The 14,075-nt window shown below is 25.4% G+C and overlaps 2 protein-coding genes across 2 annotated transcripts in view; both read right to left on the bottom strand.

The window, feature by feature from the left end:
• Nucleotides 1-3,636: 3,636 nt before the first annotated feature.
• LOC111028105 (DNA damage-binding protein 1-like) lies at nt 3,637-12,284 on the bottom strand. Its single transcript, XM_022306644.1, has 15 exons — nt 12,018-12,284; nt 11,796-11,949; nt 11,515-11,736; nt 10,979-11,429; nt 10,732-10,898; nt 10,297-10,427; nt 10,048-10,226; nt 9,850-9,973; nt 9,561-9,792; nt 9,214-9,479; nt 6,859-7,029; nt 6,660-6,769; nt 6,398-6,579; nt 4,479-4,690; nt 3,637-3,868 (listed from the first exon to the last, which is right to left on the bottom strand). The coding sequence occupies exons 1-15, from the start codon at nt 12,123-12,125 to the stop codon at nt 3,770-3,772; spliced, it is 2,808 nt and encodes a 935-aa protein (XP_022162336.1). The 5' UTR covers nt 12,126-12,284; the 3' UTR covers nt 3,637-3,769.
• LOC111028087 (DNA damage-binding protein 1-like) overlaps nt 12,239-14,075 on the bottom strand; it is a 2,691-nt gene continuing 854 nt past the window's right edge. The window contains exons 2-5 of the mRNA XM_022306625.1: nt 13,866-14,028; nt 13,120-13,268; nt 12,786-13,039; nt 12,239-12,404 (exon numbers count right to left, since the gene is read on the bottom strand). Of these exons, the coding sequence (XP_022162317.1) occupies nt 12,239-12,404; nt 12,786-13,039; nt 13,120-13,268; nt 13,866-13,929 (633 nt within the window). The 5' untranslated portion in view covers nt 13,930-14,028. The remainder of the gene's footprint in view (nt 12,405-12,785; nt 13,040-13,119; nt 13,269-13,865; nt 14,029-14,075) is intronic.

The raw sequence follows: 14,075 nt of genomic DNA, 5'->3' as shown, positions 1-14,075 counted from the left end.
CACTGTAGTCGGCGGCTCGCCGACGATTGTTATCATCATTATGATTATAATTGTTATCAGAATAGCGACAGTCTTTTTCAGGTATTCGTTATCCATTTTCCACTTATGCGAATGTTCGATTATGCCATAAGAGAATACGTGCACTCGGCGAGAAAAAATAATAACATAAAAGCACAGAGCAATGACCTCCCAACTGTGTGAAGTTAACAATTTTTCGTACGATGAAATTCATGTCTGTACTCTGTGAACAATGATCTAGTTCATAGACATATAAATATATAATAGAATAAGTCATAAATGTCTATGATCCACTTAATTATCACCACAATCTATATTAATATTATAATAATATAGAAGTTAGTAGAGAGCCTTAATAATAATAATAAATATCATTAATGCTCTCTAGATGTCAGTGTTTACGACTTATCCTATCCTGATAGGTTGGACATCGCAATACTGCATATTGTATTGCCTATTTATACCTTAAAAAGGGTTCAACACTTTTACTTCTAATAAACTTAATTTTTTCCGATATATTAAAGATGGATAATTAATTTTAATTATATATTAATGTGTCTATAATTTTGAAACAAGTTATTAAAACAATATTTATTTTCTCAGTGCATTAAATAAAGTATAATGTATGTGCTACTAAGTACTAGTACCTATGGTAAGTATTCTTTTTTTATTGGTTTTATTATACTTATTTATCCTGTTGTGGTAACGGTTGATAAGTACAAATGTACAATATTCAATAAGAATTAATTATATTGTTATGCAATTTCAAAAATAATTTTATAATTCTATAATAAATTCTATAATTTTATGGATTGTAGTAAGATCTAGTGATAGTGCCTATACATCTACAAATATAAAACATATTACACACTTAGGTTGCTTTACTTAACCTACTTTTTAAAAATAATTTCTTTATTTTATGTAGTACCTAAGGTAAAATAAAAACAATGGTTAAGTCAGAATTTTGGTGTCTGACTTAGTTTCGAAGTTATGATCCAATGAAGTTTGCTGTTTTGCGATTTTTACTCATTTGCACATTACTCTAGTTTGCGTCCATAGCTATATAGAATATTGATTTTTTAAACTTATAGACCTACTTCAGCGAGTTAAGATCAATGGACGATGGTGCAATTCTAATTTGTCAATTGAACTTAATTTTGAAGTTATAGTACCTATAGGCTATAATAAAGTTTCTGATCCTAGGATTTTTACGTATGCATTCGTACACTTATACAATGCTCTATTTTACTGAGCTTTTAATTTTATTTATGCTATACAAAGTTAAAAACTATAATATAACTAGTTTTGAAATTATTTTTGGTTAGACAACAGGTCCGGTCGCAAAACCGGACCAACCATTGAAGTAATATTGAGGAATAGTAACATATAAAAATTCATAATTTATTATGAAAATAATGTAGAGTAATACAGTTTTATATAAATTATTAACAGTGGGATGGTATAAAATAATCCACTCTCAATTTTGTTTTCTAAATACACTAATAATAATGAATGAGAAATCGTGTATTACATTTTCGAGTTTTATGCCCGAACAAAATATTTTTTATCTAATAATAATAGAAAATTTCTTAGATCTAAAAAGTGTCAAAATATTTCACATACAAAGAAAATATCAGACAAATATTTCGTAAATAATCATGTTTCTACGATAATTTTTTTTGATCATCACTATTTCGATTATTTATTGAGTACACAGACATATAAAAGTAAATATCTCAATAACCGCTCAGAATTTGTAACTTCTTATTCAAATTCTAAAATCCATGAAACGTATGTATTGTATAAAAAACTTTGCATGAATTTTTTTCCGTGCTTAAAAATTAACTGTGTAAATCTAAAATTGAGTATCTTTTTAAAACAAAATTTTTTTCATCAACATGAATTATCATAATAATAAGTTTATTCATTTACATAACTGATACCTAAGTGGTAGGTATTTAAAAACAAGTTTGAGAAAAGCATCAGAAGAAATTTAAAAAACATCATCATATCACCAAAAAAAATTTAATATAATAATAAGATTATTACTGTTCAAACTTATATATTTATTTATCTCAAATAATTTTAAATAAATAAATTGTTTCACAATAAACATTACAAACATTCAAAATTAGGACATAAATATGACATTGTAAATCTTTAATTTATCGTAAGTTAGGTATCAAGTAGGTACCCATTTAATTAATGTAAAAAATATAGTATAAATAAATAGTAAATAGGTACACTTAATTATCCACAAAAGTATTACAACAATAATGACGCAAAAAAAAACTTTTCCTTTACATGTTCATAGAATTGCTCATATTATGTTATAATGTATTGCACATAAATGTCTTTATTTGATTCTGTTATAAACTGTATAATAACAAGGTACAAAATCATTTATATTTATTATATTATATTTGCATTAATAGAATACAGAATTTTTAAGATATCTGAGCATTAAAATAATAGATAATTTAATATGATAATTTAGTATCTGGGACATTTTTCTTGCCATACCTGATATTTGGTCTTTGATAATATATTGAGCAAATATCGTTAAAAAAAAAATTGAATACTTTAATTGTAATTTGTATATATGTTTAAATTGTTTGTACTTGTATTGTAATAATATGATTAATATGAATAATAATATTAATTATAGTTAGTCAATAAACAGGTGTAAAAGTATAATTGTTAAATAAAAAATCAATGTCAATGATAACTTAAGTCCTATTCAACATATCTACTTAATATACATTTAGTTATAAGTACCTACAATCAACAAAACAATTTTAATAAGTATTAATTGAAAGTAAGATCTACACCTAATTATCTATATAAGTAATACAATAATTATCTTTATAATAAATACAACTTATACATTAAAATAATACTCTCCAATTAGTCAAGAAATATGCTGAAAAATTGGAAAAATTGCTCTAGATTCAGAAATTGGAAAATTCAGGAAAAACTAAAAGTCTTTTTTCTTCAGGATTTTCGTATATAAATGGTTTGCCATTGGTTACCTATTTCCTTTTATAGTAATAAAAAAAATCACTAAAATATAGCATTTTTTTTTTCTATATAAATGGCACTGGTTACATATAATATTATAGCTAATTGGATTTGGTTACAATAATTTTAATTTATAATTTTGATATTTTGTCACAATTTTTAACCCCTATTAGTTTATCTGCAATTTCAATATGAAGTCAAGACGTCTTGAGGCTTAGAGATTGTTTATAGTTCATCTTTACAATCTTTATATCTATAGATAGGTAATTAAAAAGTAACACACACTTGACATTTTTTTAGCTTGGGAAAAAGAATATTTAAAATAAATATAATAAATAATTTTAAAATTAAAAAAATTAAAAATCATCAACAATTTCAATCATAAATAAAAATTATTATGTCTAGTCATAGACCTATTTAAATATATTTTTTTGTGTTAATTAAGTATTTAAATTTTTTTGATTACTTTTTAATCCTAACTAATAACATTTTTAGATGCTACATTAAACTTGTAATTATATTATATACATATTTTCTCAGTAGTGCAGCTAGGTAAAAAAAAAAATGTTATATAACTTAAATATATTACTAAATAGGTAAATATGTTAAATGTGTTATACTTATTAGAAAAATATCCTTTATTTCCCATAATAAGGATATAAATGATATCATAATATTAAACACTATACCAGTACTATTACATTTTTTTGGATAGATTATATAGCATAAATTAATATAACCTAGTTAAATCTTCAATGAGATTGGTTACATCTTTAATACCAATCTCCGTCTGTTCTAATATTTTCTGGAATTCACAATCATATGATCCCTAAAAAAAGGTCACATACAGTTGTATGTATTAATACTATTACATCATGAAACAATTAAAGATTACATAGGTAGGTACTTATCAATCAATAAGCAAATAGTTAAATTTAACCAAACTAATTTAAAATACCTATGTAATCCACATTTATAATTCTTTCTTTCATAATTTTTTTAATTGTAAAATGATTTGCAATATTCAAAAAAGTAATATAAATTTCACTATTTTATTGTGTAATTTTAGAGAATTGCATAAAGTACAATGATTCAAAAGGAAGACATATCAAACATCAAAAGTGTTTATTTTTTTTGACAAATCTAGAAACATAAGCTGGTAGGTTCCTACTGCATTGTTATTTAAATCATTAAAAATTTAATAGACATAAACTAAGATGACACTGTGGTGAAATGGTGGTAACTTTGGTTACATTTTATTGTTCTGAAAATTTGTTATTGTGAAATAATTGGAATGCATGAACCTGGGTTATGTTTAAAATAGCTTTTATAAAGGTAAGTTAATAAATTACCTTTGAAACATTTAATAACTTGGGAACAATTTCCTGAAACATCTATTCAGAATTAAATAATTGTATTGTAACAAATATTCCTTTTACCTTTAGTCCTTTAATAACTAACTCCATGTCAGCAATGGGCAATTTTAAAAAACTCTTTATTAAATTCCCATCAAAAAACCCTTTGTTAGATTTTGTGAATTCTGTTTGATGGTGATTGGGTATCATTCTCGTTCCATTAACAACAGTAGCTATACTTATTTGAAAATCTGTCAGGAAGCCAAACAGTTTTGGACTCATTTTTGTGATGAATCCTGTTTAGTTTACAACAAATAATTACAACCATAGAATTTAAAAAGAAAATTAAGGCAATATCAAATAAATATTTGTTTTTATTGTGTACAAAATTAAATAAACAAACCAAAATAGTATGCTTTACAATAAGATTAAAAGTAGATATACTAATTAATTGAAATGTTTAAAATGTTCAAAGGTTTACAAAAATTTAAAGTGGTACACTGTGCATATAGCAATAATTTATAGTTTTTTTCATTCCATAATTTAATAATATAGTTACCATGTAGAAATAACACATGAACACTCACATAAATCTCAAGACTAAATTCACTTTGACAATTAAAACAACAAATGTCGAACAGGTAGCCTGCAAACAATAAAAATACTATTTTACCACTGGAACTATGACTATCCTATTAGTAAAAAACAAAGTTTTAATAATATAATTGCATAAATAATGATAGTATGAATGGAAAACATAAAAATCAAAAATACTTAGTTGAAAATTAGAAAAAAGAAAATAATAATGGTATTTTTATCTACCTATTGCAACATTTTTCCTTCAATAAGTAAGTACATAAAAAATTATGTAGAACTAGAACACTTCAAATGTGAGACTAGTATTTGTTCTGATCTTCAAGTAAGATTACATAGAAATGAAGCAAAACAATTTCAAAACCTTTTATAGGTCTAAGGATGATAATATAAATGTAATGAAAAACACAATAAAAGCTGTTCAATTATTTACTATACGAAAAGATGACAAATTTGGTAATATTTTTATCTCGGAAACACATGTTCTAAATTTTCAATACATGAAAAAAAAAATTGTTGCAGTGCAGGGAAACCTAATAATAATACTAGTAAGGCTATTAGATTATCCAAGAGACTTCGATAGTAAAAATGTTTGTGTTACATTTTCTGTCAATAATATGTAAATTAGGTATTTGGGAAATAATACTATATCTACGAATTCACATACAGGCATGCAACTAAATATTATGATATACAATAAACTAAATACCGTAAAATTAAGTAAAGAAAAAATCTATCAAGTAGGTAACCGCTCTGTGGAACAGCTAAACAGAAGTGTCCATTGTACCATGTCATTGAGCTGGTCACTATAATGGATGTGTTAAATTTGAATTCATTGATCAATCATTGTATATTATACAAAATGAGTGGAGACAGTCTAAATGTTTTTTAAGAATAATTATGCTTATAAGTTATAACAAATGTTTGTATTCTCCCCCCCCCCCCTCCCTCACTGATTATTTTAGAAAGTACTGAACAATTTCTAATTTTGACTAACCTAAGTAGGTACAAACTAGATCCCATTTTCTTCCAGGAACCTCCCTAAAAGTTGATAATTTTAGCATTGAATATTGAAATATAGTTTTGGCTTATGAATATATGATAACCCAAGAGCCAAGATATACAATTATTAGGTAGTTACATTAAGTTTAAATAGGTATTTTTATAAAGTTTTTTTTAAAATTAATATTGTTATGTTTTTAAATCAGTACCCATATTTAATTATTGTTAGACTTTCACCAACCTTTAATACTTATTTAAAGCATACTATTTTTGTTTTACTAAGTGTAGTGTTTTTATTACTTTTAAGGTTCAATCCAATGTGTATAAAAAATTAAGGTCTAAAACTCTAAACTCTAAATAAAATTTAAAAAAACATGTTAAATTGTATCAAATTATTTTTCACAAACCAAGAGCTCCACTAATTGTGCCGTAAAAAGTACTTCCTTGAACTGACAACTGTGTTTCATAGGCATTTTCAAATTGTTTCATAACTAATGAACCATGTCTAAAAACATTTACTAAATCACCCAAGTGGAATCGACCAATTTCTTGAAAATGATCCTGTCGAAAATTACTAGAACCAAAATTACTAAAAAAAAATTACATTTATAATTTTTACGAAAAATTAATTGCATAAACAGATAACCATAGTTGAAAAGTTTGAAATACCTGTCCTTATAAAAAACATATAAATATTTATCATTTTCTGCTCCCATAAATAAATCATCGTCAATAATCTCTATGGCGGATGTCCATTTTAGACAATCATCTGTAACTATCTATGTGCATAACATAAACAAAAAAAATTTTTATTTTTTATCTTAGTTCATGGTTTTTATTAATAATTACACTCTCTAACTTAAATTACCTTTTCTAAATTGATTTCATCAATTTTGCACTTAAATAGTGCTAATGATTTTGTTATATCACCACAAAGAATATATTGTCCATTAGTTTTAACTTGCTGAGATATACTGCTATTATTTTGTGTACATTGAAGAACAAATTGTTTTTCATGACTCCAGCTATATAGTTGCACCTATAAATCCGTTATATTTAAATTACCAAACTAACAGGTAGTGATCAGAGCTGGATTTTGAATTCTGATGGTCTCAAATGGTAAATACAAATGATGTTCTTGGTGGCAGAATAAAATAATATATATATTTTACTATAAACCAATATTTTTTAGTTTATATATAAATAGCATTTGTAATATGAGTATAGATGGGGAAATCACAATATATGCAAACGGCACTTGTCTACTTTTCTCGGATTACTCATGGGACAATGTACAACATTTAAAATGCGAAGTATGCGTCAGTATAATCTGGTAATGGCATTACGCTCAACAGTTACATACATTTTATTTCCTTAATTCAATTAATACATCAAAGAATTGTATTCGCTATGTTATCCAACCCTATATCGGGCTGTTTTCCAGTATACTATTAAAGCATGAAGTAGTCTCTCTGAATATGCTTTAAAACCATTCAAAGTACAGCAGAACAAGGTAATTGGAATTTGTCTGGAAAAGCATAGTCTAGTTCAGTGGTAACCAACATTTTTTTTATTGAAGGCCAAGAATTTAAGCTTGAATAGAATATTATACTTTATTTTGTCACATCTTAATACAGGTACTATTGTTAAGAAGATAAGAAATGGGAAATATTAATTTATACTAAATTGTACAAACATTATATTTCTAGTAATTTTTTTTCAATATTGATTTAATTTTAATACATTTGTGGGTTTATTAATAAATTATTGAGGCCCAAATTTTGCCCAAGGGCCATACTTAGTCGCCATTGGCCTATTTGGTTCTACTCTACAAAATTATATGGAACTCAGAGAGCAAAAAACTTGAAATCCTGTGGCTGGTGAAAAACTTAGATAAGTTTTTAAATAATACGAGGTAGGAAACAAAATACATTTTTGAGCATATGACACAACAGTAAACTATGTAAGAACTAGTTTTGGTCAACGATTTCTAGACTACCTTGGTCTTATATGTTTTAATTCTATGAATTTTGAATCTAAGATAAATATTTGCTCATTTCATATAACACTGCAAAGAAGTGTGTCAAAAGGTGTCTAATGTTAAGTATAGAATAATAATATTTTAATTAATTTATAATTTTAGTATTATAATTGCTTAAAACCTTTTTTTTTAAATTTTAAAATTGTTTGAATTCAATTATGTTTGTATTTTTTATCTTAGTTCTCTTCTAGTTGTAGACTGTAGTAATGTTACGCATTAATTAGCAAAACTCTTTATATGTTTTGAGATGTATCTCGTTATTATTTATTATTTATTTGGATATGATTAGACCTTAAATTTATTTTTTTGTAAAACAAGTATAACTCTTTATTTATTGTCATCAAAAGGTTGCTTTAAGGAGATGGATAAATCACTGCAATTTCATGTTAAATAATAATTATAAACATTTTTTCTACATTTAATCAATTAAAGATCGATATATTGTAAACAAATAATGTATCCATTTTTTTGATCAATAAAAATTTTTTAATTAAAATTGTGATTTGTATTATTAAGGTTAGTGCAAAAGTCAATAATACTTTATAGCTACAATGGTATTAGTATACCACATTTATGAAGGGTTCTAGTAGTAAGCTTTTCCTATACAAATATTATTGGGCTCTTCTATAAAAAAGCAAAGTCCTGGCTAGAATGTTTATGCCTTATTGCCATTTATGATATTTTTATATTCATAATATCAGAAACTCCAAATTTATTTCAAAGCGATGAGGCCTCAGTGCAATTCTCAATTCCATCAGGTATTATTTAATTAACAGCAATAAAAACTATAAATGTAATCAATGTGGGATTAAATTATATAAATAGGTACTAAATATATAAAGGTAGGTATTAATAATTAAAAACAATAATAAATCATATAGGAAAAAGAAAATAGTGGAACCTTCAAATAAAGTTCAATAAATAAGAACATTGATTGATGTATTTATACAAACATATAAATATGTATGTACTGCATACTTTGTATAATATTTTTACACATTGAACATGACATTAATCCACAGAAAAATATTCAAAAATTCTATTTAAATTGAAAAATGGTCAATTGACTATTGTTATTTAAAAGTTATACCCATTATGTTGTATTGTTTTATATTGTAAGCCCAATAATTAAAATAATTTCTTAATTTATTTGCATGTTTGAGTATATATTATTTAACTTACTGAACTATTAACTGTAGCAATGAGCATGTCATGATATGTAACCATGCTAAAACAACCACCATCAACCATTTTTTCTGATATTTGTGTCAATTTTGATACAGAAGAATTATAATAGAATACAACAATTCGTCCAGCTCTAGGATCTTGATACCCTTCTGTCATAAAAGCTGTTCCCAATACATAATAAGTAGTTGGATCATTTCCCAATTTAGTTGATATGATACTTAAAGCATATTCGTTGGAATATAATTGATATACATGTAAACCTATATGTACATTTCATGTATTATAAAATAAATACAATTTAATTTATGTTTGATTTTTTATTTTATTATAAAATAACTTACTTTCAAAAGTATCTTGATGCAATATAATCATACTGCTTATGTCAAATGCAGGATCGAAATCACTGTCACTTAATGAACTTGCTTTAATATTGTTTGACAATTGTTGATCAATTAGAAAACGATTTTCCATTGCACTAGAAATATTCTGTGTTCTAGTACTAGCACTAGGCTGAACCGATCCTATTATCATTTCATCTTTAATATTTTTTCTGATAGTTGTTATGCCAAATGTCTAATAAAAAAATTAATTAAAATTCAATTCAACAACAATATTTCTGGTTAAAAACACCTTGCTTGCTTCTTGGTATGCAATTCGCCGAGGAGATTCTCCTAGGGGAATAGTTCGCACATGATGTTTTTCTTCCATATCAATAACACCAATAATAATGGCGGTGTCTGTAGCCAGAATCAAACTTTATTTTAAAATAAATAAATTTAAATTAAATTTCATAATTTAATAGTTTGAGTAACAATTAAGTTTCTTTACCTATTGGGATACCTATTTGTATTAATCATACTTATATCATTGACTTTTATTGAATTGACATTGGTAAAAATCAGCTTTTTATTAGAAGAATGAATTTTAATTGGGTAATCTGAACATATAAAAATACTTGAAGCAGCTTGAAACTTTTTGATTAAAGCCGGGCGATTACTAAGTTTAATCTGAAATAAAAATTCAAGAGTTTAAATTAATTATTTAGGTAAAAGGTAAATTTGAATTCTTAATACAAACCTTTCCATTTTTATATAATTTACCAGTTTCAACATTTATGTAAAAATAACATAAGCTCCCATTTCCCAATGCACAAAATAAGTATTGTATATTTTCTAATGTAATAAAAGATACCGATCGAGGAACAACTCCTAAAAAATTAAAGAATAAATTGAATAAAAATATAACCTAACTTGTTCTATATAACTTAATATAAATATATGTAAAATACAACCTAATCTAACTTAAATATTATTTTTTTACGAATACTTGACACATTGTTTGTAATATCATACTTTATATACCTAGATTCATTTTTACACGGCAGTATATGTTTGCCTAAGTTTTTATTATATATATTTATCTGTGATTACTAATACAAAATGTATTATGGTGCATATTTTTTACTGAATTAATATAACTTAATGCTATAGATTGATTATTACTATTTATTACCTTCAAATAAAGGTTCTTTTACAAGTTCTTTAAAATCTGGAAGTTTAAGTATTTTAACAGAGGTATCTGTCCATAAACCAATGGCAAGCAAAATTATAGTTTCACCAAACTTGTCTTTAAATAAACAGATATCAAGACAAGATGCTTCATGTTCTAATGTAATATGCCTATTAACATGTTTTGAAGAAAAATTAATACCAAATATTAAATGTAGGTATATAATTATATATATATATAAATTGTTTACTTATTTTGAAAAATTTGCTGTGATCCAATTTCTAAATAGAATAGATCATTTTTCGAAGAGCAAACCGCTTGACGACCATTACATGATACAGCACTAATATTTCTGAAACCTGGTACCTTCCATTCACATATTAATTTTTTTGATTCCATACAAATTAACCGAACACTAGCTGATGTTATTTGAACCATCTTATTATCTAATGTTTTACCACAGTAAATTGTTTGTAATTCAGATTCAAAACCTTCAACATATATTTCTTCAGCCTCTTCACTATCATATGCCAACACTTTGCTATGCCAAACAAATGATAATACTAATGTATCATCTAGATCACTTTTAGTATTAAAACTTAGAGGCCAAATCCCTTTAATTCCAAGCAAATCAATTGTGGCTATTTCTTGAATCCCTACTCCATTGTTTATAATTCTAAGAGATCCATTTTTAAATGCTCCTAAAAATTAATAGTACAAAAATTTTGATATAGATCATTATTTATACATCCTTCTTTTTAAATAAATAATACCTACTAAACATACCTGAACAAGTAACTATTTGTTCTTGACCACGGTGGTCAATATCAACTAAGCACATGTCAACAATTGGTCCTAAATTAAGATATTGATCTAATATTGTAATATGCGAACCAGTTTGATTAAATTCATAATGTAATTTAATGAGTTGAGAGTCTCCAAATTTAGATGCAACATAAATTACTTTGTTACCTAAATATGTAAGTGATATGGGTATACTAATTTCTCCTGAAAAACATTTTTGTTCTATTTTTATTCCATAGTAATAACATTATTGTTTAACCAACCAAAATAACGTATGTTTAGATCTGTAACTTTAAATGTTCTGTTTGATGTTTTTTCATACTTTAAAAATAACATAAGTAAATATCCTGAATGGTCTCCAAGTAAATATCTAGTTCCTTCTAAATCAACTCTAGTGTAACATACAATATCAATTTTCTGAAAATATGACATATATAAAAAATATATAATGTATCATGTTTAGTTGAGAATAGTAAATAGTTTACCTGTCTTATGGGAAGATGAGTAATATTAAAGGAGCCATCATGGTAAAAAATTGAATTTTCACCAATAATAATAGCTCCACAAAGAGGAGCAGGAACAGGAATGATCATTGAAGCTTCTTTTTCAACACTTTTATACTTCCGAGAATCCTAGTCAATATATAATATATTGTATTATGCAGTTTGTATACATTGTAATATCCAGTTACAACTAACTTAATAAATTAGTGGGAAATTAAAAAGGAAATTACCTCAAAACACGTTATAAAATCAACAATAATCTCTTTAATTTTAATATTTCGGCCCTTAGAATTTTCATGAATAATTAAAATAGTAGGGTTAATAAAACCATACAAAAAACTAAAATCTCGTATATTTGCTTCTTCCGTTCTAGAAAAAAACATATGATTTTTATAATAAGCATAATAATCTAAATTTCAAACATACTATAACTGTTAATACTTAATAATATAAATAACATTAGTTTTAAAATAGACAAATAAGCTATGATATATAACAGATAATCCATATTTTTCCGTGTATCAGGACAATGTTTCCGTGTTGTAATACCCTTTGGAAGATGATGGAATTTCCCCATAAACAATTCCTTACTTTTTATCAGAAGATATCTAATCTGCTTATATTAAAACCTATGATAGTAGAATATTACATCTGATATAAGAAATTAGTAATAACATACGATTTTTAAAAAACCTTATTTTTAAAATAATCAACTAATTAATATATGCATTCACATAAGACATAACTTACGTTATAGAATATACTTCAAGTTCACCCTCTTTATCTAAAGGTATGATTTTAAAAATGTGTTCAAATAGTTTTACCATAACTATTTTGGCATTAGGATCAATTTTGGCCATAGATTCTGTTGCAACCCCAAAATGATCAAATACATTACAATGACCTTTTGTTATTATTTCAATTTTATCGGATGCCTGAATAAATTCTAAAATCATTACATTATATTCAGCCGTTACTACAAATACAAGGTCTGTATTTTTGTTCTGAAAAATAAAAATGATAATAACAATCTTATTCATTTGAATCTAGTAGTTTTAAAATGATTCATCATCATTCATCATACTTTAGGTCTAAAAACTTTCATTATTTCAATTTTTCCATTTAATTCCGTTTCTGATAGTAACAAGAGACCATATTCATTAATCAGATATATTTCTATGCAATTTAATTTTGTAACGATCAAATTGAGTTGTGTTGGTGAGATGAAAAATCCTAAATTTATAAAAAAAAACCACACTTGTTAAATAAATAAATAATATATTCCGGCACATTTGGGGAAACAAAAATATCAGGTATCTAAAAATTATAATGTGTACATAAACGTATAGGTAACATTGATTTTAAGGATTTTATATTTATTTTACCAAATAGATATTGAGTAATAATTTAATGCAATATTCAAATTTTTCTCCATAAGCCTATATTTTCGGGATGATTAATTAATTACAATTATATTCATAATTTAATTCAAATTAGATATTTATTTTGTTGTGTATATGTTTATATTTTCCATTCTATTCTTTGCATTTTTAGTTTGTCTTATTAAATTGTTCACAGTTCAACTATTTTATCATGAATAGTATTTTTGAGCTGGATACACATTATTTGTTTCTGATCGATTTTTCGTAAGGTTTTTGTTGTCATGGTTACTTATTAACAAAAAATATTTATGATACAACATGGCAAAAGTCTATAATATTATCAGGTATTTGATTGTTCACATGGACTATCAATTTCCTTGCGATAGTGGGAAATATTCAGAAGTGCCCATCATTAAGTTAAATCCGCAAGTAACAAACATATAGATACCTGATTCGCTGAAACTGGGGGCAGTAGCCTTGACAACTGTGGTCGTGTAAAACTGGGAATTCATTATGGACTATGGTGCTGGTTTCAGTGTAGGTCCACAGTTGATACTATGGTGGAACAATCCCAAATACTATATAATATATGTACAATGTACTTGTCTTGCCTAAAATTTAAACATCAATATAAAATTACATTATTTACAATAGGTAC

The sequence above is a fragment of the Myzus persicae genome, unplaced genomic scaffold, assembly GCF_001856785.1.
Source record: "Myzus persicae strain clone G006 unplaced genomic scaffold, MPER_G0061.0, whole genome shotgun sequence".
NCBI lineage: Eukaryota > Metazoa > Arthropoda > Insecta > Hemiptera > Aphididae > Myzus > Myzus persicae.
Note: the sequence above shows the minus strand (reverse complement) of the source record. Positions and strands in the feature narration are given on the sequence as shown.